The sequence below is a fragment of the Ambystoma mexicanum genome, chromosome 12 (genome assembly GCF_040938575.1).
Source record: "Ambystoma mexicanum isolate Mex_15411 chromosome 12, UKY_AmexF1_1, whole genome shotgun sequence".
In the NCBI taxonomy this organism is placed as follows: Eukaryota; Metazoa; Chordata; class Amphibia; order Caudata; family Ambystomatidae; genus Ambystoma; species Ambystoma mexicanum.
In genome coordinates, this window is record NC_090936.1 from 795,949,363 (window position 1) to 795,976,352 (window position 26,990).

General features: G+C 44.9%; 1 protein-coding gene across 12 annotated transcripts in view; it reads left to right on the plus strand.

The window, feature by feature from the left end:
- Positions 1-26,990, plus strand: part of PTPRQ (protein tyrosine phosphatase receptor type Q) — a 2,012,995-nt gene that overhangs the window by 1,524,202 nt on the left and 461,803 nt on the right. For all 12 annotated transcript variants that reach the window (XM_069629300.1, XM_069629298.1, XM_069629293.1 and 9 more), the window contains 2 exons: positions 15,928-16,114; positions 22,300-22,544. In XM_069629300.1, the coding sequence (XP_069485401.1) occupies positions 15,928-16,114; positions 22,300-22,544 (432 nt within the window). The remainder of the gene's footprint in view (positions 1-15,927; positions 16,115-22,299; positions 22,545-26,990) is intronic.

Sequence of the window (26,990 nt, forward strand, 5' to 3'; positions counted from 1 at the left end):
CCTCCTGATGCAGCTCTTTAAGCCCTAGCACTTTCTCCTACATGCTAGCACTCCCTCGCACCCTCAACTCAATTAAAATGTATTGCAAAAATGCAACCAAAAATAAAAATTTGTGTTTAAAATGTAATTTTGTAAGAACCAAAATCTCCTATTCCTGAGTTCAGTATTTTGGGTGGGGGGAAGGTTAGGGGGAGGTCCTACCTTTCACAACAAGATGAAGGGACCATAAGCACCTCCTCCGATGCTTGCTGGTACAAAGACTGGGGACCTCATTGCTCAGCCGTCTCAGAGGAGGAGGAGGAGGAATCTGATTCTCTCCAGCCAGGCCAAGAAAGAGTTTCTGGGGACTGGTGGGAGTGGAGGTAAATTGGAATGGTGGTTAGGAGAGCTGAAGGAAGATCCCTTGGGGTGAAAGGTGAAGGAGGATTGGATATAATAGAAAGGGGAGAGCAGATGGCAAGGGCATATAGGTAGATTAATGTTGCAACACTATTTTCCTTACTTCTCTTTTAAGCTAGATCACGCATCTAGAAAATCTGGATTAACCCCAGCACTTTTTAGGGTTCTCCTAGACCCACACCCAGTTGAATTTGTGCCCCCTAATCACAATCCTGGCCCACCCAGATGAAAATTCCTGGAGCCGGGCCTGCTGGGAAGCCTGAGAACCTTGCAAAAAAAGTAATATTAGACAAAGATATGCTTGTATAGAGAAGCACTTAGCACAGATTCACAAAGAAAAATCACCCATGTTGTTCTTAGTCTATGCATCCCCAGTGCAATCGCAATGACCAAATAGAATATCCTTGACCCAAAACTCCATAGCAGGCCCTATCCTCAAATTAAATTCCACCTCTCACCTTGGCTGTCTCCAAGTGACTATGTCCCGCAGTCCACACGTCACCAAGCAGCAGGCCCAACTAGCACAAACGTGTTGCCACTCTGGGCAACAATGTGCGACCAGGTTGGTGAAGGAGTTGTACCTGAATGAAGAGTGAAAATGGTCCTGCCACTGTAGGAACAAGAGAGGCAAAGCAGGTGGCAGAATTAATGGCCCAGACATCCTGTGGCATGAAACCCCCAGTGGTACCATTGAGACGTTTACTGCAAGAAAGCGACCTGGAAGTGAAACACCAAAAAATGTGGCATGTGCGCCTACTTCCATGGTCATCATAATGCCTAATTTGAGCACTACACAATCTCAGGTGTTGCTTTCTATGTGCCCAATTCTCTTTATACTGTGTGGAGGGAAATACATTACATTTTGTCACACTGATATATGAGTATGCCTCTTTAATTGCCCCCGAACAGGTCACATCTGTGCACAAGTAAGTCCGTGGAGTCCACATGCGAAGGCGTACTTTAACATTCTAGAATACTAGAATACGTACTATTTTGCAATTCCCGTCATTTGTCATTACATCCGTTTTAACACCTAGTGTTGGCTAAGAAGTGACCTTTGACTTTTATGCTAGCTGGCCCCACAGGAAATCATAAATCAGACGCCACTGGCTCTTCTTGCATGATTTGTTTTCTGTGTCAATTGGATCCTAACCAGCCAATCATTTGCTGTTCAGCGCTTTCTGGATGAAATTGGTCGTGCTCGGTGTTTCACAAGACAAGCAGAGTCTCTAGAAGCCAGCGGACGCGCAAGAGGCGTGATAATGCTTGTCTAGTAGGTAGAGTAGCGCCGTCTTTCCATGTGAGTGCGTACATGGCATGTTCACGACCGATATGAGCGAGCAGCGCGGACAAGCGACGTCTGTTTAGTGCATCAGAGACTGCTACTGAGGTGAACTCTGTGGGGCTCGAGGAAAGCATCTGTCAGAGGAACCGTGGGCCTCAGCTAACCTAACGCTTTAGCAGCTGCCTTTAATATAACCTCCACCCGATGGGAAAACTACTGTACAGCTACCTTACATGATTTTTGAATGATATATTTGAAGAAGCTGTAATGAAAACACCATTTCCAAAACGATATTGTAAAACAGTGTGTCCTCCGGGCCCCATTACATATAAATAATGAGGACAATGTGGTTCTACAAAGACAAGTGTTTACTTTTCAGTGGATTCCAAGGAGCATTGTGGGTCCATTAAGCTCTTGTAAGCTCTGGTGACCACACACAGGGTCTGATTCACAGAAGCGTTTTATAATGGCGCGCTCCCATTGGAAAACCCTCTGTGAATAACTGTCTTCTCCCTCTATCAAGAATTGATCGCATTCATCTTAATTCTGATTTACAGTGGCTACAGGTGCACAGGGGATTAGGCAGCCTACAAGCTGTGTTCTCACGAATCCATATCATTATTTCGGGGCTAAGTTTACCAGCAGTCATTTTATATGAACGAAAGTTATTGGTATATGCTTGGATTGTCTTTTTATGCGGACTTTTCATGAATCATGGCAAAAATATACAATCTGCCTCTAAATTGCACCTGATCATTGTGCTTGCCTCCTCTTGGTCTGGCGTGCCCTGCATGGCGTGATTAGCGTGAAACCCACTTGGGTACATTTATAATTGCTTTGTACGCTGTATGCTGCCTCCATGCTTTGCGGCCCTCAAAGATGGCGGTCTCTTTTCTTGCACTGCCTGCATTCTGTTGTCCTGTTGTGGGCCAGCCCCTGCCCCCCTCCCAATGGCTGCCATGGCCCCTTTAGCCAGCGGCTGAAGCCGGGAGGCCTCACTACCTAAGGCCCACAACGAAGGCCCTGTCTACCCCTGTCCACCACGGTACACCGGATCGCCCCCCCGTGAGTGTCTGTGTGCCCCCATGCCCCACTGTGAGTGTCTGTGTGCCCCCATGTCCCCCCGTGAGTGTCTGTGTGCCCCTATGCCCCCCATGAGTGTCTGTGTGCCCCTATGCCCCCCGTGAGTGTCTGTGTGCCCCCATACCCCCGTGAATGTCTGTGTGCCCCCATGGCCCCCGTTAGTGTCTGTGTGCCCCCTTGCCCCCTGTGAGTGTCTGTGTGCCCCCATGCCCCTCCGTGAGTGTCTGTGTACCCCCTTGTCCTCCCGTGAGTGTCTGCATGCCCCCATGCCCCCCCATGAGTGTCTGTGTGCCCCCATGTCCCCCCGTGAGTGTCTGTGTACCCCTATGCCCTCTGTGAGTGTCTGTTTGCCCCTATGCCCCCGTGAGTGTCTGTGTGCCCACATGCCCCCAGTGAGTGTCTGTATGCCCCCATGCCCCCCCGTGAGTGTCTGTTGCGCCCCCATGCCCCCCGTGAGTGTCTGTGTGCCCCCACCCTGCCTTGTTGCCCCCCCCTTTTTAGCTCTGTGTGCCCCCCTGGCCCCCCTTACCTGACTTATACCCCTTTCCCCCTCCATTATTCCCTCCTCTTCTACTATCTTCCTACTCCCTTCCTACTTATTTCTCCCTCCTCTCAGCCTTCCCCCTCCTAGCACTTAATCCTATCATCTGTTCCCTTGACTTTTGATAGCAACTTGTCGGTCTCCCCTCCTCCCCCCTTGTTCTTCTCCCTCCTCCCCCCACCCCTGCTTTTTAAATTTGTCACTGACAAATTTGCTCAGTAGCGTGCCTTGTTCTTCTCTTTCTCCCTACTCATATCCCCCCTCCCACCCCTCCTCTTGTATACCTCCTACACTACATCAATTGTCGTCAGACATAGTAATGTTACTGCTTGCTTTGTTCTCCTTCTTTTCCATTTCCTCTAGCCTTTCTTGTTCTATGCACTTGCACTATCAGAAATATCGACAGGCCTATTACGATAGTTATTTTTCACATTCTGTATTGTTTCATAGACTTTAACTGAATGTAACTGTATTTTCCTATGTTCCATCCCTCCTTGAAGCTCTTTGAAACACATTGTGTATAGGCGCTATATAAATAATCAATCAATCAATGTGCTTGTTTACACTTGCTTTAGCCGAGCAGTGGGGAGGAGTGGGGAGGAGGGGTTTGCAGTGGGAGTCACCAGTATTTTCTTTTATCATTTTCTAGTCCCCCGTTCCCTTTTTCAATCTATTTTTGAATCCAAAAAATGCAGCACTTTAAATGTTACTTTGTTGGGAATTGACTCAACCAAGGAGAAGAAAACAGGTGCAATCCGTAGGCAGTAGGCACATAGAACCCGGGAGTTTCGAAGTCCACACTCGACTTGAAGAGAGGGCTCTGCAGAAAACATCTCCAAGTGGCAGAGGGAGTCTTTGACAGGTTCTGCATCAGCAGAGCACAGCGGTAAGCAAATGAGGCAGTCGCACAACCTCCAGGGGGAGGTTGATGTGCAGTCCACTAACAGTGCCGATACTACAATGAGCCATGACATTCAGAGTCGCCGCAGAAGCAGTAACAAAGCCAACTGTTGCAGGAAGTGGGTAAGCAACTGATCCCAGCCCCTGGAGAGACCGGCGCTGTGCACGCAAGTCCCAGAAGGTAATGGGAAGCATGGGCAGACTGGTAGGGATGTGAGGGGAGAGGAGAGGTCTTCGCTTCAGGCCTGGGTAAGCATAAGGCCTATCAGAGGGCCATCAAGTGCAGGGACCCAGGTCAAGGTGAAGAGTGCATCAGAGGAAATCTTCCTCGTACCAGTGGCCGAGATATGCCCACTGACCACCAGAGAAGGTTCTGGCACCCCAACAGAAGAGAGCTAGGCATCCAAGGAAATCTTCCTCATACCAGTGACAGAGATAAGCTCACTGACCATCAAAGAACGGCCTGGACCCTGATACCAGTAAAACACACATTGAAGGAAATAATTCTCAAAACAGTGGCAGGGATAACCCCACTGTCGATCAAGGAAGGGTCTGGGACCCTACCATCACTGAAACAGGCATGTGAGGAAATCTTCCTCGTTATAGTGGCAGAGATCAGTCCACTGTTATTCAGAGAATGACTTGGGACTTTGCTGATATAGTGAGAGTGCCAAGTTAAAACCCAAGTTAAAAAGGGACTGTCAAAGACCAGGATAAGTAAGTCATTCTCCTGGTGAGAAAATGGAATCCTTTGAAGTACACTCAAGAGACGCCAGGGAAAGGAGTCATTCCCCCTGGCCTTGTTGTAAACTATATTGAAAAGTGCAGATCAGTATCAGGAGAAGGGAGCCATTCGCTGGTCCAGAAAGTTGACTGTACAAAGTGCTGGAACTACCAGGGCAAGGGAGGGATTCCCCCTGGCACCTTTTTGCAAAAGGACATTTTGGAAATGCCATCCGTATAGTAGGAGAAGGGAGTCATTCTCCGACAGAAGGAATGTTCAGTTGGATTATATTATTCTTAAATTGTAGTGTAAGGAATAGAAGTAGGTTGTGACACAGGATGGTGGACTTTCATTTGGACAGACATTCTGACAGACTTCACTTTAGATTGAGGCATGGAAACCCCTCTTAGAGATAGGGATAGTGAGGGTTCTTTTACTATCAACACACGTCTATAGCAATAAACATGCCACCCTTGTGTCAGAGTCCTTCTTTGACACCCTTAGAGTATTCACTTTCTTCTTTGAGATCAAGTTCACGTGAGTTGGCGTGGGAACCTGTTGAAATAAATATGCACTTAGAGATAAGATATGGAATAGGTGTATTCCTTGTGGTGAGTGTAGGGGAGGAGAAGAAGGAAGCTGACACAAAGGTGGCATGTCTGCAGAGGCATAGGCAGGTTAGGGTCTGAGGGGCAAGGCCCACCAGAAATCTGTAAATGCCCACTCAGCAGTGCTGTGTGGGCATTAACAGATATTTTTGTCAGTGCAGTGGGCCCAACTACATTAGCTTCAGGCCCCATTTGCTATACAATCCTGGCTATGCCTCTGCATGTTTGGGGCTAAAGACTTTTATTAAACAAGAAAGCAAGCAAAAACCTATTTATTGCTCTTTCAAAGAGGGGTTTCCCTGACTGAACTAAAGATAAGATGACTCTCAGGATGTCTGTTAACTCAAAAGTGTCCACCGTCCTGTGTCAAAAAAACCTTACTTCTGTCCCTCACACTAGAAACTAAAGAATAAGGCAGTACTATTCTGGTGCTCGGAAAATTACTCCCTTCTCCTGGCTTATGGTTCCTGGTCTGTTGAAACATTTACAAATCTTAGAACAGTCTCGTGTCTCACACGTTATCAGGTGGAATGACTTCCTTCCCCTGATAGTAAAGTGCCAAACAATATTTTCTTGCTGGGCCAGGAGAATTTCTCCCTTCTCCTGATGTCCAGTCTCATATGGCCTGGGTAATGACTCCCTTCCTCAGGTCCTTTTGGATCTTACTGCCAGTCCTGGTCACCAGGAGGATGACTCCCTTCTCCTGGTATCTTGTTATTGGTTCCTTACAACCAGAGGGAATGACTCCCTTCCCCTGGTCTTCCATTCATTAGGCTTCACACCTACACCACCCAATTCGGAGTGTTAGGAGGATCCACGCCCCTGGCTTCTCTTTTTCTATGATGTGGCCCACTTGGTTCACTTTTCTGCCAAGTACTGCCACAAGGAAGATGACTCTTATTACTTTCTTGCTTTGGGTACCTCACCCTGGTTTCTCTTTTTCTTTGAAATGGACCACTTCGTTCACTCCCCTGCCCAGTACTGCCACAAGGAAGATGACTCTTATTACTTTCTTGCTTTGGGTACCAGACCCTGATTTCTCTTCTTCTTTGAACTGGACCACTCCATTCACTCCCCTGACTAGTACTGCCATAAGGAAGATGGCTTGTATTTTGTTTAGGGTGCCTGACCCTCCTTTGACTGTCAGTGGGTTTATCTCTGTCACTGTCGTGAGGGACTCTCCCACTCAAGTTATCACTATGGTGCTTGTGGTCCTCAACCCTTCCTTGGTGGTCAACAGGCTTTGTTCCACTACTACAATGAGGAGGAGAAGGTTTGTAGGTGTTCTGCCCCCTGCATCCCCACCCAGGCATTTTGGTTGCCAAGGGACATCAGGACAACTGCATGCACCCTCTTGTTAAGTCTCCCCCATCACCTCTGGGTCTCCTGTGCCACCCTTTACATTGTTGTGAGTTTCGACATGTCACCAGGGATTCCTGGGATGGTGAGCATTTGGTTCGGCTTCTCTGGCATCTTGCTTATTCTGCGTCCCCAGCTTCCTTCAGCAGTCCATCCTCCTCTCGATACTGCCGTGCACCGGTCTACTCTGGTGGACCTTACGATCATCTCTCGTGGTAATTGTAATTGGTTATTTATAACGCGCTAAATACCCAGAGGTTTCTAAGCGCGGACACGGGGATCGAACCTGTGTTACTCTGCGTCGTCTTCCTTCAAAAGCGAGTGCGTTGCCCCTGAGTTATCCTCCCGAGACAATGCTGGACTGCCAGCGTCCTTGGAGCTCTCTCTCTCTGGATTAGCGATGCAGGTTTGAATCTCCCATGTTCGGTGTACCGCAAACCTGCAGTCTTAGGCGGCTGCCCAAGACCAAGTGTTTATTCCATTGTCGATTTGTATACAATGTTATCAGCAGTGTCTGGGCCCATTGTATAAGTCCTTTGTCTATTTCACATGTTTCATGTCCATTGCATTGTGGGGCATACTCACCCCAGTACTTGGATTCGCTTGGTTCTTCTTGTTCTTCTTCGGCTCAGTACATTCAAGAACCCTGAGGTACACTGCCTTATAACATTACATAGGTCTACTATCTACAAAGAGGTTAGAAGAGGAAGGAGAGGCTAGACTATGTGGGGATATGATGTTCTCATAAGGGCTGTACCCTAGATGGCCCCCTTTATCCCTAGAGGGGGAGAGACCCACCCTATGAGATCCTCCCACATTATACAATCCACAGGGGGACTAGCGGGTAGTGGCCTCACCTACCAGGACCTCTGCAGATTTATGTGTATTTGATGCTGTGTTTGCAGGTGAGAGTGGTGTGTGTATCCTACGCCACATCACAATTTTATGAGGGCTAAAGTAGTGAACTATCCCTGGCTGAATTCTCAAATAACACAAAATAATTGGTAGGCAATAGTGCCAGTTTCAATACAAATCTCTTCATATTTTCGACAATTGAGACTTGAGAACACCATTTAGCATTTTCACTTTTTCCGTTGGGTGGTACGCTGAACACAGCTTGTGCTTAACCCCCAGGAGTGAAGTCATCTTTGTGAATAGGGAATTAAAACATGGGTCCCATTGTCAGACTTCAGGACCTTACAAATTATCCAGTGTGGAAATACCGCCCACACCAAAAAAAGTGCTGCTGATTTAGCATCAGAGGGTATGCAGGGATCAGCCCTGAGCCAATGGGAAAATGGGCAGACCACAACAATTAGGTAACACAAATTATTACATTTCTTTATCATGTCCACAAAATCTATGTGAAGTTGTTGGAATGGCCCTAAGGGCCTCGGCAAAACTCTCCTTATCGTCCTCATAGTATTACCAGGATTACATTCTCTACAGACTATACAATCCCCTTCAAATCTGCTTTCCTGTTCTTGAAGGATTGATATGAAGCATTCCTCCTGGAGCTCTGCCACACCAGGAAATGTGCAATGGGTAATATAGTTGCTCTAGAGCCACAAGAAACAGTTCTACAGCATTACTATCTTCCCCGTAAGATCCTGTCTCCACAGCAAATCTGTGGACGAGAGGGCACATTCTCTCTTTTCCCAGGGCTCCTGTTCCTCCTTAGGTGCTTTCCCCTGCATTTCTATAATTTGAAGCAGAGGGATTGCAGTGTACGGAGCTGGCAATTGTACCTGCTGGCACACGGTTTCCATTTTCTGGGGATCTGGGAATGGTAAATATGCGGCTTCATTCGCAATTCTGTCTGCGGCATCATTTCCAAGTCTTATTGAGTTAGTACAATTAGTATGTGCTGCACACTTAACAATCCCTACCTCTGTGGACAGTGTTAGCACTTTGATTATTCTGGACAGCAGTGCAGCTTGTTGGACAGGGGTTCCGTCAGATCTCCTAAACCCTATTCTCTTTCATCTTAACAAGCCTGAATGTACAGTGGAGGTTGCATACGTAGAGTCAGAATAAATAGTGACTCTCTTCCCCTTGCTCATTTCTAGTGCCTCTATAAGTGCCACTAGTTTGTCCACTTGCGCAGAGTAATACAAAGGCAAATGCTTCTTCAGTCTGACCTGGTATTCCCCATCCACAAGGCCCACAACGGCTGCACCCATATGCCTTTCACCAGTGTCCTGATGGATTATTGAGGACCCATTAACAAAAAGTACCTCACCTCCCTCCACAGCATTCTCCTTCATGCTTGTCTTCTCCTCATACTCTCCCTCATACATTGCACAATCGTGTACAATATCATCAGGTTTCAATGACACTGCTACAAATGTGTCAGGATTGATTAGGTGACACTGTACATGGTTTATGGATGCATCTGATAGAATAACCTCATACCCCGAAACTCTTTGGATCGTTAAAGTCGACTTGGATTTTACCGGCACCGTTATATCCGGACCGGATAACATGTAATGAGACCAATAGTTCCTTCTTTGTTTTACATGGAGATATTGGTCAATTCTGTCAAACATGTCTGGCTCCCCCTCTGAACTCCAATTGGCAATTCAGAACAAAGAGGGGCCAGCTTGAGGAGTTCAGCAAGAGAGTATTGTTTAAAACTCTCATCTGGCAAAGTTGGATATCAATCGCCTTTTTCACATAGCGATTGGGCCCATGGCCCATTCTGCCCCCGGCCCTGCCCAGAGGCGCTTGCTTTCACTTGACTGAGCGCGCCCATGCCAGGCTGCTGTTAAATGCAGTATAAAGAGTGGGAGTGTGCTGCAGCAATGGAAATAAAGAACAGATTTTCCGATAGGGAACTGATCGGGAGTTCTTTAATGAAATAAAGTCCCCCAGTTAGGGGGACTTTGGGCTGGGAGGATAGCTCAAGGGCAACATGCTCATTCTGGAAGCAAGATGACGCAGAGCAACACAAGTTCCAATCCCAGGCCTGCGCTTAGAAACTGGTTCACTTCAGTATTAAGCACGTTATAAAAGAACAATAAATTAACTGATAAATTATACATTTAAAAACCCCAAGCAGTCTCACATATACAGAATAATGTCAGGCTAAAAAAGTTGTGGCCACTCAAATATAGAATTCAGGTACTGAGGTACTGAACATCAGGGTGTAAGGGGACTGAGAAAAATGCATTCTTCAAATCAATCACTGTGAAGTGGTTGGACCCAGCAGGGATATTACAGAGAATGGTAGAAGAATTCGGTAGCACCAGAACTCTGCTTCAACAATATTATTGAGAGGGTGAAAATCCTGAACCATCCTCCAACTGGACCCCTTTGCTTTCTTCACCAGATAGATGGCTGTGTTACATGGAGACACAGAAGGTTGGATTATGCCTTGCTTCAACAATGCCATAATGGTCTCATAAATCCCTTCGTTCACCTCTCTAGACATGGGTCCTGCTTAACCCGTGGTAATATCGCATCAGATTTCAATTTTATCCACACTGCTCAAACACTCTTTAACACACCCACAGTATGAGGTTTAATGGTCCATACATTGTCTGGCACTTTAACCAACTCCTCCTTCCAATATGGCAATGTATTTCTAATGATGAGCATGGCCAGGGATACTTCCCTTTGCTCTATCGCAATGTGGCAAGGCACCCCAATCTCAAAAACCATCTCTCCTGTGTCTTCTGTGTTCGAACAATTGTTCGTTGGACATGTCCCTTAGCGATACGGTCAGATCGATGCACAGAACTGTGTGCCGCTCTCCGCCTTGCTCTTCGGTGCCTGAAAGAAGCACCCTATTCCTCTTAATGACTACTGCTGCCAGGATAACACTAACAATGGTGCCTGGTGTTACCTCCTGTGGCACAGCAGGCCAAAACTAAAATTCGATTGGTATCCGCCATGTCTGATCTCTGATTCCCAGGACCCAACTCTACAAAACCATTACTTTATAAAGAAACCAACTAGAAATTACATGTACCCCCCCTTATCACGTTGTCACTACAGTATGCATGCAAACACGCCGCTTTTCTTACTGCATACAAACCTGGACATGAGCATACTATACCTTCCTCCATGAAAGCAATCGACATGTGGAGTCAGCTGAGGAGATCTCTGACTAAGAGATTTTTCCAGGGTATCTGTGCAATACAACAAATTAGCAGATACATTTTGTGTACTGTGATGAATCAGTGGTAATCCCTCCAAGAAACTTGGCCCGGGACCCTTCTCATGTGCCCTGGGAAAGGCAGATGCTTCCTGATCCCAATCCTGGGGTGGTGTACTGCGGGTGGATCACATGAGGGGAAACAAGCCAGAAGGACTGGGAATACCCCTTGTTTAATTTTCCCCATGATCCCACATTTTGATGGCTGTTTGCCAAACTACAGAAGTTAGAAAATCTAACTTTGTTGTTGAAGACTACAAGTCCCATAAACCCATAAGTAATCATAACTGTTAACCAAGACATTTATACAACTTGTATTTCTTTTTAAACTGTGTCAAGTCTTCTTGGATAACTGGAAGTGGTGGCAGAGCATTGTGGCTGGGAACAACATTGATGCTATTCTGAGGAAGTGGAAAGTCATTTTTTCACAAAGAAGAAGAGCTTTGTTGTTGTTGGGGCTTTGTTGTTGTTGGTTCTCAATGTAAGGTAACCTTTACCTTAACATTGAGACTTCAAGAACTTAATTGAAACTTTGCTAGCTATGTGGATTTCCGTATTTCTTTTGATGAACATTGGAGCTGAATACACCTTCAATGCCGGGGAATGGAGTCCACCCACGTTACTAAAAGGTTATCAAGAAACTGTGAATATAATTGTTGATGTTATCTTAATTGCCATATGTTTTCTTTAGTATTTGATATTTAAGTGTGAGGTTCAGACACCCTGTGTTAGTGTTTCCCTTTAGTTTTATGAAGCTGGGAAATCCTCATCAAATTAGGGATAGTGAGCCTGTTGATATTTAATATCATGTATACTTTAATAAAATGGCATGTTTTGAACAATCATAAAAAATATGTCTACCTTGCATTGCTGACCCCTCGCAGTACCTACCTTAATAAGCTGATCTGCAGTATAAGGAAGAGACAGGTTAGCCCCAAAGAATCCCTGTGTGTCCATTGTTTTGTCTGAGAAGGGCATCTCACCTTCATTGATGCAAGATTTTGTAGACCCTGTATCGACAATGAATTAAAACATTTGTCACCTAGCTGCACACCTATCCGGGGTTTCTCTTACGGATTGATAGCAACAGACAGGAGTGGACACATCAGAGATCACTGTGGACTGTCGTAATCCTGGTACATATTAGCAGAGGAGCGGGAAAGGATTCCCTCCAAAAATACTTTCTCCAGTGTAATGACTGACTGTTCCTTGGGGTAAAGGACATTTCTAGGTAGAGTCACATAGGTCTGTGCAGACCCCGTCACTCGGTGATGTTCAACCTGTGCCTGCTGCACTTGCACATAGCTTGGGGCATATGGCATGGTCTGTGTTTGCATTTTCTGAGCTCCTATGTTGAAATACTGTGGTCTGTTTTGGCAATATCACACCTATAATATACGACAACTATCCAGAATCTTAGAAAAAACAATAAATGGAACAACAGATATATTATACAACATGACATTAGAGGAGAAAGGGATTAGGTTAATGACACTACAAAAGCCATACTTCCGCGTGACCAACACTAAACCCCATACAACCCTCCATAGTTATTTCCCATTGGCCCATTAAACCAGGGCCCCATTCCTCTGAACCCGCCAAATGACCTGTTTCCTCATGAAAATGATCCACTACTCCTCAGAAACCCTCTCATTTGCCTTGGCCCGGGAGAATACCCGTCCATCCAACCTTGTGTCATTCCCGATTCATTATAGCCCTGTTGACCCAATTATCCCTGCTGTCCCTCCATGGAGCTGGTAATCACTGCTCCTTCTAAAATGATTTTTGCTAGCTTCTTCTGAAAAAAGCTTGGCCTCTGCCTTTTCTGCCTGCTCTATACTCTCCTTTTCCTTTTCATGTCTCCGTTTACAAAAATGTACAATATGTGCCTACATTTCTAGCCAACTCTTGGCCTCCATTCTTACTACTTTGTCTAAAGCATGCTGGACTTCCTTAGGAAGTCCCTCTTTTAGCATGTGGTAAAAAATGGCCACGTCTCTCGTGTCCAGTCTCTGCCCTCTACATCTCCTGAATTAACTGGATGTGTGCAGCCGGATCATCGTCTAGCTCCATTGTTTTGGCCAAAATAGAATTTATGTTCGATGTATTAGGAAACATGACCCGCAGCGTCCCCCATACCTGTGCGCTGTAGAGTAATTGCCATCCAAAAAGGTATAAAGAATGCTGATTCCTCTCTACACACACTCTACTACACAGTATGACTACATCTCCACCAGAACAACTTCTAACAATGTGCTACTAAAATAGCAACTTGATTCTGACTTTAACCCTCCAGAAGGCGACATTTTTAGCCATGCGGTTGTATTGTAAACTGCTTCTAGCCATGTACCACTACTGCAACCTGTTCCTGCTTTGCCTAAATAGCTACCTGATTGTGACTTTAACCTACCACCCTTTGCAGCTGTGCGTTTGTATTGTAACCTGCTTCTAGCAAGTGCTACTACCTAAATAGCTACCTGATTTTGACTTTTACTCACCTGAATGCGACTTTTTAGCCTTGTACAACTTTTGTAACATCCCCACAATTTATCTGTTTATGACCTTTAGCCTTGTGCTATACATGTATTCTAACTGTAACTTCATATCAATTGTAACTAGCACCTAGATACCTGAGGATTTTGTGTGCTGCTACAAACGCAAACATAAATAAATAGATATTCAATACTGCTCCATCGTGGGTATTTGTATCCAAATAACCTCCCAGATACCCTTCTCGCCTCCAAAGCTCGTCTGACCGTTCCCCCATTAGAGCTGTGGATAAGCATTTTATGTCCCCTAGATAATATGAAACTGACAGTGTGTTTCTAAATCCACTTCCACACTCCTGCAGTGAGTGAAGAAAGCATATCCATCTAATTATTCTGGTTCATGTGTGACCACGGGACATAATGCGCCCTTCCCAGACCCTTCGGGAACAACGTAAATTGTCACACCCATCTTTACTGGGGCTTCCCCCATCTCTCTCAAACTACTCACTAAGGCCATGCAAGTACTACTCTAAAGTCATTGGAGTTTATTATTCCTTCCCTAATTTTCCAAGGTCTCACTTCAGCAACAACCTCCTGCCTCTCTGCAATCTGCCAAAAACAAACATCAACCACACATATCTCTTTGCAGGCCACATAGTCAATCTTCAGTTGATTGAGGTTCTTGCAGTAAATGTAATCTTCACTTAGAATGTATACAGCACAAATGCAGCTCATAACTGGCAGGTTGCTGTACAGAAGATGGGTGGTACGGAACAGCACATTAGGAGTATTGTGAGTGGTTTAAATGTACAAAGATGCCCAAGGTAAATGACTGATCAGAGCAGGATCAAGTTGATCCATCTGATTTGACTGGGTATGCCGTTTTTTTATCCTATAAATCACTGACACAAAAAATACACGAACGTGAGTCTTACACAAATGACCCATTCCTAGGAAGAGTGTTCTTGTTTTCTAGTTTTCTCCTTTTGTGTAGGGCGTTGCTTCTAATCAGGAAATGGCTAGGCTCTCCTTTTGCTTTGTTGTAAACTGGAGCATAGGTGGAAGCAGTTTTCAAGTGACACTGGCTGTCTTGAAGGCAATGCAGTTTTAACGAGCAAGCCAGTGGAGCACTTTGATGATAGGAATGATGTGATCAAATTTCTTCTGTTCTGAAATGAGGTGGGATGTGATGTGTTGGACAGCTTTCCAAGGTTGGGCGGCAGAGCTGAGGCAGGGAGACATGCAACAGGAGCATTGTCACCATCCAGGTGGGAACTGATCATGGCTTATGCAATAGTTTTGAAATTAGTCAGGATGAATGGTTTGACTTTCTGGAACAAGGGAATCTGGTGCAAAGCCATTTGGGTTCGCCTTGTGATATGTGTCTGGAGTGAGAGGTTGTTTCTGATGATGAGCCAAAGAGATTTTGTGTGAAGAGAAAGTAGTGTTGTTAGTCCATCTAATCTCCTTTCTGTAAGCTTGCTTGGGAGTGCCCCATTGGAGGGGGAAGTCAGTCATAACGGGGGTTTGAAAGCAGACAGGTGCTTGACATCCTTGTCTGGATGCGTTGGTTTCAATTGCTGTATGTCTTCAGTAAAATTGATCCTGATGTAGAGCTGTATGTTATCGTCATGTTTGTGAATTGGACCTGGATGCTGAGATTGGCTAAGAGTTTGCTCATTGGATCCAAGTAGAGGTTGAAGATGAATCTAGGTAAAGCGCAATCGGGAAATCAAGAATCAACGGGGCATGAACCCCACAACAGTGGTTCCCTCTGATTGTAAATTCCCCATGTTCATTCAGCTAGTCATTAAAGAAGGCTTTCCTCTTTCATTATGGCTTGTGATGTTGTGATGGGTTAGTGCATGGGGGTTCAGTGTTCTGTTCTTCCTCTGGGAACTCCAATAACAATAACAAACAGGCTGAAAGTGCTAGAATGAATATTACTTTGTAAACGTGTAACCCTAATGGCATATACTTTTAGACTTTATAGACTTTTTGATGAGGAAAAAGAAAGGGAGAGCAAGAAATTGACAGGACCACATCAAACAATTAGAATGCTACGCGAAAAGCAGTAGTAAAAACATTACAGCATGGACTGTGTGTCCGACGTATGTGCCATAATTCATAGCACCGGATTTAGTACACGACGCCTGGGAGACATGTATCATACATATTATATAGTTACTGCGGGTACATTCTGTTGTAGTTCCCAAAAGAGGGTAAGAGGTATGTGAGGGTGAGTTTGCGTAAAGTAAGCAATGATAGCAAATGGGATTCCCTGCAAGCATACAGCTGACTCATTCTAGGAACTTAACAATTTAAAATACTGCTCCTATTGTGTAAGCACGTTTTAATTGTCTTTTTTTCTGATGTATAGGTTGACAGCACCGAATATAACAAGTTGTTCCATCACACGGATAACGAAAGTACAACTCTCGAGGTTTTTGATTTGAAGCCGTTCACCAGGTATTCTGTTGTAGTGATCGCTGTTACAGGTGACATAAACTCACAGAAGATCAGGGGTGCATATAGCAACCCAGTGATTACCACCACCCTTGAAGCAGGTATGTGGTATTTAATCCCTAGATTGTGAAACAGACATTGAAGGTCTTGTCATTTTATATGTTCACTTTAGATGTCTGTACGCTGCTAAGCAGTGTTTTACCAACTTGCCCGCTTACCTTTATAACAATAGTACTTTTTGGATAATGTAACATGTGTTTTTGTAAAGTAGGAAAGATATTCAGGGCCCGTATTAAACAAACTTACATTGTGCGAGTGCAATTTTGACCAATATTAGCACATTAACAATATATTCCCCAAGGGCAAAACAAACATGCTGTTTCGATACACTTGCACTAGATCATTATTGTTGTAGCGCTAAAACTGGGCGCACTTGCAAAGGTGCAACGTTTGTGTAACAGGGACCTACATGTTCAGGCTGCCACAATATGCCAATGTTTACATCTCCCATCATGCTGCAAACACTGACTCGTCTTTGGAGGTCCCTCACATTCCTTCCATGAAAGGTGCACTATATGTGACCCAGGCATCTTGAACTGTATATTCAAGAAGCAGAATGGTGCTTCATTGCTAAAATGCTAATGTTAATGTTAAAGGATATTTGTACCGCGTACTATCATCACAGGAGTGGCCCCCTGGCGCTCTGGCGGCTCTGAAAAAGGGAGAAGGGCGGGGGGGTTAGTTAGTGGGAATAAGCTGGAAAAGTGCAAGAGAGCAGTGATGTGCGGTTGGCGGCCTCAGCCCTGTGGGGGTTTGGGGTGTTTTACGGTCCGTAGTTGTCGTGTGCTGTTGTGCAAGTCTATGTGTGGTTTGTTTTGTTGTTGCAATGTAGTGAAGTTTGTGTGGATTGCTGTATGTAGGCTTGTGGTTGTGTTTGGTTATAGTTTGAGAGGTGTATGGAGAGGGCTGAAGTTGTTAGTGCATTGGTTAGTTGGTATTGCTGTCCTTGCAATTGTGTCAAGATATGATGCCCACTATCATTCACTATTCCATCCAAGTGTGGCACTTGTCATCATTCACAGTTTCATTCAAGTGTAGCACATGCTAACATTCATAACCCTGTCTAGAAGTGACAGAAGCTAGAATTAAGGATGACATCTAAGTGTGGCACATGCTAACATTCATATTTCTATCTAGATGGACACTACTAGTGGCGCACACGCACTCAGTATTATAAAAGGGATACTACTGCCCTTTCTGTGATATCCAGCATGCGGATGAGTTTTCCTGTCGGCACGTTGGCGTGGGAGAGCCACTCATTTGCACTGTGTTGTTTCCCATGAAAACAGTAGTACTCCTATTTGTCCGGGCACGTGTCTTATTATAGACCACGCAACCCTACAAAGAACCTACCAGTGCCAATGCAGAATGTAGTGCACTCATATGTTTCCCCCACTGAGTGAAAATGTCCTCGACTGTACCTTATCTTTATTTATTCTGGTTTTGAAGAGTGTGGTCCGGCACTGAGCGATACATTTTTGAAATTTGCAATTAACAGAACATTTTTAAATGTTTCCCGCAGTGATGGGCGGTTCACAGACGAAGCCACGCATTCCACCTGTAAAGTACGACCAGTGCCATTTTCATGCATTTTCAGCACGGTGCAAATATTGCTGCATCTCCTGTCACGTAGCATTGTCACGCAAGAGACACTGCTTGAATCCCCATGGATTCCACCAGTTATTTACACCTGTAAATAAAACTGGCAGGTTCCATGGGGATATAAGTAAACAATGGGGCAATTTCTACCAATTGACAGGGTATTGCCCTAAGTAGGTAATGTTCACACAAAAGATTAGGCAACACACAACTGTGTAAATGCTACTAGCAGCAAGCAGAGAACCCAAGACTAGGTCCAGTTCATAAACCCAAACCCAAAAAGATTTTTTACTGTGGGGTGGACTCAAGTCTATTCATGAAGGAAAAGAATAGAACAAGGTTGTGGCTGAAGACAGAAGGATAGAGCGAAACAAGGATACTATCACTGCCTACTGTGCACTCTCAGCTAGCTTGCGGTGTTACAACGCCTGTCTAATAGTGACAGAATAAGAGTACAATGACCACTTCTATGGTGTGTAATACATTCAACCTTGAGAGTCCCAGCCCACTCTCTTCCTCTCTTCCGAAATGGCTTGAATCGGAAGAGGCTACCAATAAAACCAGGGGAGAGGGAAAAGAAGAGTAAACCCAGGAAGAAAAAGAGAATCAGTTTTTCTCTTCAAAACAACTCATGTGACATCTAATGGGGTAAACAGTTTTTTAATAGCCCATTGATTGTCACACTAATTCTGGGGTACTCAAGTTTTAAAATTACACAAAATGAAGGAAGTAGGAAAAATTCCCATTCCCAAAAACACAAACAAAGACAATACAATCACCACTTCCCATGTGGAATCAACTTCATATTCATGGAAAGGGGGACAATGTAAAAAGGTTTCCTCAAACTAAAATGGGGGCAAATTGGAGCCCTTTCAGATGTAACAAACACCGTTGACCGGTTTCAGTGGCCTAATTTTAGTAACGCCACATTCATCAGGACAGTCTAAGCTTCCTCAAAAGCTGGTGTATTTCATTCTTTGACAACCAGTTTTATGAGAGAAAGAGATTAAAAACGGTAGATGGCATAGTACATTACCACCTTGCTGTCGGTGTCATAGAGCTGGAGCAGTCAGGGTGAGAAACATGTGGGATCAAAAAGATGATAAACCACAGTTACTGGGCAGCTGCTAAATTCCACCTATTGGATTAGGATGGCACAGAACTAGTGTACCATCTAAACAAACAAACACAGCCCATGGCTATCGCAAACCACCCCCTCATCACTCAATCTCGGTTTCTAAATCTCATCTCTTTGGTATCAAAAATGTCACCTATATTAGGTAACCACAGTGCTATTTGGGAATAAACACACTATATGTGGTAGTTCTAACATTGACATAGCGTACTCTTTAGAAAAGATTTGTACAAATGTGTTTAAAAACAGGGAGTCGACAACTCACCCTTGGTCTTCTCTCCCTCTTGTTCTAGAAAATGGTGTGCCTCAGAGTAGGGCACAACTTAACTGTCCGGGTCGTGTGTAAAGCATCTGTAAATAATTACAGAAAGATGAACAGTGTTCTAGGTACTGGGCATCATAAAATGTTAATACAAGGAGACCACAAAATAAATCATGTGAATAGTTAATAAAGGGCAGAGATGTTGTATAGGCAAGGAATGCTATCCCAATTACAAGTGGAAGCTTTAAAACATACATTCCACCATCCATCTTCACATGTACTCACAGAGCAGTGTTCTGGGTACTGGCTATCATAAGATGTTAATTCAAAAAGACCACAAAATGAATCATGTGGACAGTTATTTAAAGGGCAGAGATGTTGTATGGGCCAAGAATGCACAGAGTCCCAAAGGGAGATGCCAACATACTTAATTTGGCAAAGTATACAATAGAGGAGGGAACAGCTCTACTATCCCAATTACGAGAAGGGAGTTCAAACATCCATTTCACCATCTATCTTTACATGTACTCACTTTTGATCTGCAGCATACAGGCACCTTCTCAATCCAAACGAGGTGCTCGGCATAGGTGCATGTATCGCCTTACTAGAAACCCCTATAGATAAATAGGAAAAGTGAAAGCGGGACCGTTTGCATTGCCGCATCACGTGACACGCAATGCAAACGGTCCCGCTTTCACTTTTCCTATCTATCTATAGGGGCTTCTAGTAAGGCGATACATGCACCTATGCCGAGCACCTCGTTTGGATTTAGAAGGTACCCGTGTGCTGCAGATCAAAAGTGAGTACATGTAAAGATAGATGGTGAAATGGATGTTTGAACTCCCTTCTCGTAATTGGGATAGTAGAGCTGTTCCCTCCTCTATTGTATACTTTGCCAAATTAAGTATGTTGGCATCTCCCTTTGGGACTCTGTGCATTCTTTACCCATACAACATCTCTGCCCTTTAAATAACTGTCCACATGATTCATTTTGTGGTCTTTTTGAATTAACATCTTATGATAGCCAGTACCCAGAACACTGCTCTGTGAGTACATGTGAAGATGGATGGCGGAATGTATGTTTTAAAGCTTCCACTTGTAATTGGGATAGCATTCCTTGCCCATACAACATCTCTGCCCTTTATTAACTATTCACATGATTTATTTTGTGGTCTCCTTGTATTAACATCTTATGATTCCCAGTACCTAGAACACTGTTCATCTTTCTGTAATTATTTACAGATGCTTTACACACGACCTGGACAGTGAAGTTGTGCCCTACTCTGAGGCACACCATTTTCTAGAACAAGAGGGAGAGAAGACCAAGGGTGAGTTGTGGCCTCTCTGTTTTTAAACACATTTGTACAAATCTTTTCTAAAGAGTACGCTATGTTAATGTTAGAACTACCGCATATAGTGTGTTTATTCCCAAATAGCACTGTGGTTACCTAATATAGGTGACATTTTTGATACCAAAGAGATGAGATTTAGAAACCGAGATTGAGTGATGAGGGGGTGGTTTGCGATAGCCATGGGCTGTGTTTGTTTGTTTAGATGGTACGCTAGTTCTGTGCCATCCTAATCCAATAGGTGGAATTTAGCAGCTGCCCAGTAACTGTGGTTTATCATCTTTTTGATCCCACATGTTTCTCACCCTGACTGCTCCAGCTCTATGACACTGATGGCAAGGTGGTAATGTACTATGCCATCTACCCTTTTTTAACCTCTTTCTCTCATAAAACTGGTTGTCAAAGAATGAAATACACCAGCTTTTGAGGAAGCTTAGACTGTCCTGATGAATGTGGCGTTACTAAAATTAGGCCACTGAAACCGGTCAACGGTGTTTGTTACATCTAAAAGGGCTCCAATATGCCCCCATTTTAGTTTGAGGAAACCTTTTTACATTGTCCCCCTTTCCATGATAATGAAGTTGATTCCACATGGGAAGTGGTGATTGTATTGTCTTTGTTTGTGTTTTTGGGAATGGGAATTTTTCCTACTTCCTTCATTTTGTGTCATTTTAAAACTTGAGTACCCCAGGATTAGTGTGACAATCAATGGGCTATTAAAAAACTGTTCACCCCATTAGATGTCACATGAGTTGTTTTGAAGAGAAAAACAGATTTTCTTGTTCTTCCTGGGTTTACTCTTCTTTTCCCTCTCCCCTGGTTTTACCAGTAGTCTCTTCCGATTCAAGCCATTTTGGAAGAGAGTGGGTTGGGACTCACAAGGTTGAATGTATTACACACCATAGAAGTGGTCATTTTACTCTTATTCTGTCACTATTAGACAGGCGTTGTAACAGTGCAACCTAGCTGAGAGTGCACAGTAGGCAGGGATAGTATCCTTGTTTCGCTCTATCCTTTGTCTTCAGCCACAACCTTGTTCTATTCTTTTCCTTCATGAATAGACTTGAGTCCACCCCACAGTAAAAAATCTTTTTGGGTTTGGGTTTATGAACTGGACCTAGTCTTGGGTTCTCTGCTTGCTGCTAGTAGCATTTACACAGTTGTGTGTTGCCACAGGTTCCATGGGGATTCATAAAGCTGCCCACCATGGATGTACATGGGGTGGAATTAACTATTGTTTTTCCAAAGGGGTGTACTTAAGGCCCAGGAATCTGAGTGTCCCCAGGTCTCTGGGGCCACTCCGATTCCTATGTGTTAAGTAAACACCTGCAGATATTGAATGAACATTGCTTGGAGAGGGTTGTCAGCACGTGTTAGTGGCCATGATCCTCTCCCGGCAATTAATGACACATTTAAAATGAAGCCCTGTGACTGTGTTTCTGGAGTTACCAGCACATCGGGTCTTGCAGCCTTTGTGTGGTGTAAATATGTATGTTTATGTGCGTGGGGAGATGGAATGTGAGAGGGAAAAGGGTTCCTAGAGCTAATGGAGAATGTTGTGTTTGCTGAGGTTATGGAAAGGCGGTTGCAGAAGAGGGGAAGAAGGAAGGAGCAGCCGGTGTGGGGGCACTCACCTTGTATCTTACAGAGTGCTGTGACCACGGTTAAACATTACTGTGTGAACCGCACCCTACTCACACTTTTTACTGCACTTGTATATTGGTCGGATAAGCACATTTTGCTAAGGTGGTATGTATAACATACCAGCTATCAAAGTCACAGAATCTTCCCTACCACCTAGCGATAGGAGTACAATGTTTAGCCATGTAATAATGTGGAACTAATAGCACACCACTGAAAGTCTGTCTTCTTTTTTTCTAGTTCCTAAAGATCCACCCAAAAATATAACATTTCAGAAGATGCCCAATGACGTAACGAAATTCCAGATGACATTCATGCCTCCGTCGGAGCCAAATGGACCTATCCAGGTCTACCAGGCTATGGTGTATGCAGTTGACGACCCTGCCAACACGCAAATCCGCAACTTGACCATAATAAATTACGTCAACAACTCAATAACGGCTGTGATAGAGGGTCTGAAAGGAGGACACACCTACAAGATAAGTGTAAGGATTAACCAAATGATCACATACATATTTTCTTAAATGAATAATTGTGTGCAATAATGACATACTGTATGACATGCTCAACCTTTACTTGTGCCTGATAAGAAGTTCAACAGACCAATCTAACTCCTCCTAATCGTTTTGTGATAATGAAAATTAAGATTGCAAAGTGAGCAGGACAGGAACCAGGCTGTCCAACATAGGGCCTATGCATTAAAGCAGGAAATAGGTCAAAAGTAGGACACCCCCCAGAGACATCCATTCCACAGGTCATCCATGATATAACTGAATCTCCAATAAATCATTCACTCCACTCACTCATCACATATACAGTAGTCCACATTCTATTCCACATTCAAGATACCACACACCTCCATCCTTGTAAGAGTGCAAAAGTAGGCTTCCAGGCTCCAGAACCCAAAGAAGCTCCAGCACATCTTTCAACTATACACAGAAAGACAGAGGTGAATCGGTAAGTGAAAGATCAGGGAGAATACATAATACCACACAAATATTGAATGTAACATAACATGCAGACACAAATGAAGGTCCTAATGACAAAACAAAACATATAAGCAACACATCGAATCTAAAATGATACATGCATGCACCCTATTGTGCACCTGACAAGCAGTATCGGCACTTCCCTCTCTTGTCACACGTATTTCAGAAGCAACAACCACCAGCAGCACTGGCGGTACCCCAAATAAACCAAAAATAACCGATGTAGCAACAATGCTACAAGTTGTATATGAAAGCCACTTCCTTCAGAAGGCTAAGGCAGAGCATGAGGCACATGGTAGAACTCCCAATCCATTTTTGTGAGGGGGCCGAGGCACAACGGACTGGGATAATCCAGCCACTACCCAATTTGTCTTGCAGAGGAGGTTTGGAGTCGTATCCTGCAGACTCGCGTCCCTCTGCAAAACACAGTAACAATCCACCAGGGACATTCCTGGCACACATTAGCAATGTGAGCTAAAATTCCCAAACAACTTTATTTAATATCAGAATGATTCGGGACCGGAACCAATAGATTCAATCAAGCACTTGACATTAGTCTACAAAACCGCTGAGTTTGCGGACTGCGATTATATGTTTCTTCTCACTTACCTGTAAGGACGAAACAGATGGTAAAGCTGGGATGCCACAGCTGCAATGCAACAGCAAGGTGCCACCAAGGTGCCACCAGACAACCTGGAAATACGGAATGTTGCTGTGACAAATCGACTTCTGACCTGCAGAAGTGCAAGGGTGAGTGGAGGCTAAAACACCCATTCAGCCCCCACACTTCCACAGACCAGGAGCCAATACAATCATAAGGGTAAAACAGGCACAGCCAAGAGATATACCCAATTTGCCTTGTGTGATAACGTGAGCCGAGGGAAGGCTATACTCTTAAAAGGGGTGTTCATGTGGTTCAGTAGCAACCCAAGCAGCCAAGTATAAGAGTCCAATCAAGGTTCTATACAAATATATTCTTTAACTAGAGAGATCATGTACAATAATAACTAAGTTTAAAACACTGTAAAAATCCACCCTTGTAGAAGAAACACAGATTATACACAGATAGGATATCAGTCAAATACCTTCTGAAAATGTCTCAGTGGTTTGACTGTGTTAAACCAGGCTTCTCGACGTCGACCGCAGTATCAGCTACGTTACCAATGTGACAGTCACAGTAATCAAGCGGCAAGCTGCTGTTGAGGTGGGATCAAACGGAAGGGGAGCTGCAGTCTCGAAGCGTCTACTCAAGCTGTGCAGATCGGTTGCTTTAGCAGTCGAACATCTATGGCAGTTGGGCTAGTAGCAAGATTTGCAGGCAAGTTGGTTCGATGCAAAGGCTCGTAGGTTGCGGTTTGGGGAACACTATTATAAGGTCGGTTCTCTCAGAGGAGCGGCAAAAAGAAGCTGTTGTTTCGGATGGCAACTCTAGCAAGACAAGGCAAGGCAAGGCAGCAGTACTTCAAAGTTTGAGCCAAGGCAACGTCATGCTTTAGCTGACATGGTGCAGCAGCGAACGAGGTCGAATCGTGCAGTGATTTGGAGAACAATGGATGTCAAAGGGCAGCATGAAAGGGTCCTGCTGGATCGCTCAGCAGCAAGGTGCACAGGAATCACAGTTCGAAGTTGGCCGTTGTCGACAAAACAGGTATCTCGGCTGCTCTGGCTTCCATGTGCTGTGAGTCCCACGCCACAGGCTTGAGGGACAATATCAGTCCATTCTCTGGATCCCAAACATGGGGAAGGCTGGCACACACCTTCAGGGTAATTGGAGCAGGGTGAGGTCCTAGGCACAGGGTGGCTGACAGAGAGGCAGACTTCTGGTCCAGCAGCAGTGTTCACTCCCAATTGTCCCTGGGGGTGGTTAGGGAGCAGAGCTGCCCCCCCCTGCACCTTTGGAACACTTCCTTCACCCCACAACTGGAGGACTTTAGAAAGGACTGCTCTCTCAGCAGGGTCTAAAGAAATCTTCAGGGGGGCTCAAGATGAGTCTAGATGATTCTAAAAAGTGGTGGGAGGCCCCTTATTTTATAGACAAAAGTCTCCCAAGTAATTGACCTAAAGCTGACCTTCTTTAGGGACCCAATCCCTGCTCTTGAAATGTATGTGAACTTTGCCTTTGTGATGTCACTCTGAAAGTGCTTTGCTCCTGAGGTAGTGTAGGTGAAGTAAAGGGAAAGAGAGGCAGAGTTAATCAAGATGGCAGGACCCTCCAGAAACTGTGCAGATCCCTCTCTGACTCACCCTAACTCCACCCCTCCCCTCTCAGTAGGAACAAAGGCCTTTAGAAATGCAGCCCCCTGGTGTGAGGCCTGGCTCTCTGTGAAAGGGTGTGTCTCTGTTTTACTGATCCCATGGCAGCATCCTGTGAAGTTGCTGTCCTGAGGGAAAGGGTGTTACCTGCCCTTACAAGGGAAGAAAGAGAAGCAATCCCTCAAGGCTAGTCCTATCAGTGCACAGGGGTGGGAGTGTTTGGTAGGCTACTGACCACAGGGCTGACACATGTGCAAAATCAATTTATTGTGGTTGGGATAACTCTAACAGATCCTGGCCTCCGTACCCACACTCAGGTGTGGCTTATATTTACAGTTGTATTTGCCACCAAGACAACATCTTTAAGGGTATGTCTGTTTTGGAACAGGGAGCATATTTTAAATGCAGCCCCTGCGCCTCAAAAGCTTGGGTGTCACTGCAGCTGTCAAGAGGGCATCCATAGCCTCTGAACCGGCTCTGTGCCACTGGTAGAGCAGGCGCTGTGAATCAGAATACTGATTCAGCAGGGCACACGTACACAATATGCTTATGGCAGGGAGTTTATCAAAGGGGAATCTGATTAGTAGATTTCCCTTTCAGAGATGGAATTCCCTGCATCATTTTATAAAAATCAAAAAGGTCAGGGCTTTCACACCTTTGCCATACGGCACTTCATCACACCTGTGAAGTAGTGAACAGAGACGATCTGAAATTCAAGACGGCGCTGACATCCCACAGTGCCTTTAAAGCTGCAGAACAGACTGGTGAAGGGATGTGAGCATAAGTTTACAATGCAAAACCTAGAGTATCCCAAAAATGGCCAGTTATATCCCAAAGTGGACATCATAAACTAGCCCAATCCAAGCTGCAGGTCATGTTTAGTGCTCACAAGTACTTATCAGACACACACAGAACCACCTGAAACTATGTTATATTCAATAATTGTTAACTGTCGTCAATATATAATACGCAAAATACAGAGTGTAAAGTCTGCAGCTGGGCATTCCGCGAACCACTCTCTCTGTGTTTAGTGCAGGCTCGTGTAGACACATTGCATGCCTCATGGTCATACAGCATGCTTGTAATCATATCCTCATCTATCTCTCCGGGTTTCTGTTAATGTGCACGTCCACCTAAATAAGATTTGGTAAACCTGAAAGGATCTACGTATACAAGTGGCCTGCTATTTCACACAGTGGCCCTCATTACGACCCTGGCGGAAAGTGACTGACCGGAGCGCCACAGCGTAAATAGCGTTTCCGCCATTGCACGAAGGAGCAAAGTGCGGCCCATTCCGACCCATCGGGCACGAGCACCACGCCACGGCGGAAGTGCAAAGTCCGCGATGGCGGAAATGACCCCAAAACGGGCCACACCGCCGCCGTACGGCGCCCTAGGTGCCATACCGCCACCCCTCTTAGCGGTCACCGCAGTGTGCGCCTACCGGAAAGTACGGTGACCGGAAATATACGGAAACGGAAGTAAAAACATGGGCCCGGAACGGGAAACATCCCGCCGTACACCTATAAAACCACTAAAACCACACAACCACCAAAATCACTACCCTGAAACACACCCCAACCCGTCACCCACCCTAGCGAAACCAAGAAAAATGGGAAAAGTAGCGAAGAAAGCGTGCGACCGCAAGCGGCAGGTCCACTTCTCCCGTGAGGAACTCACCGTGCTAAC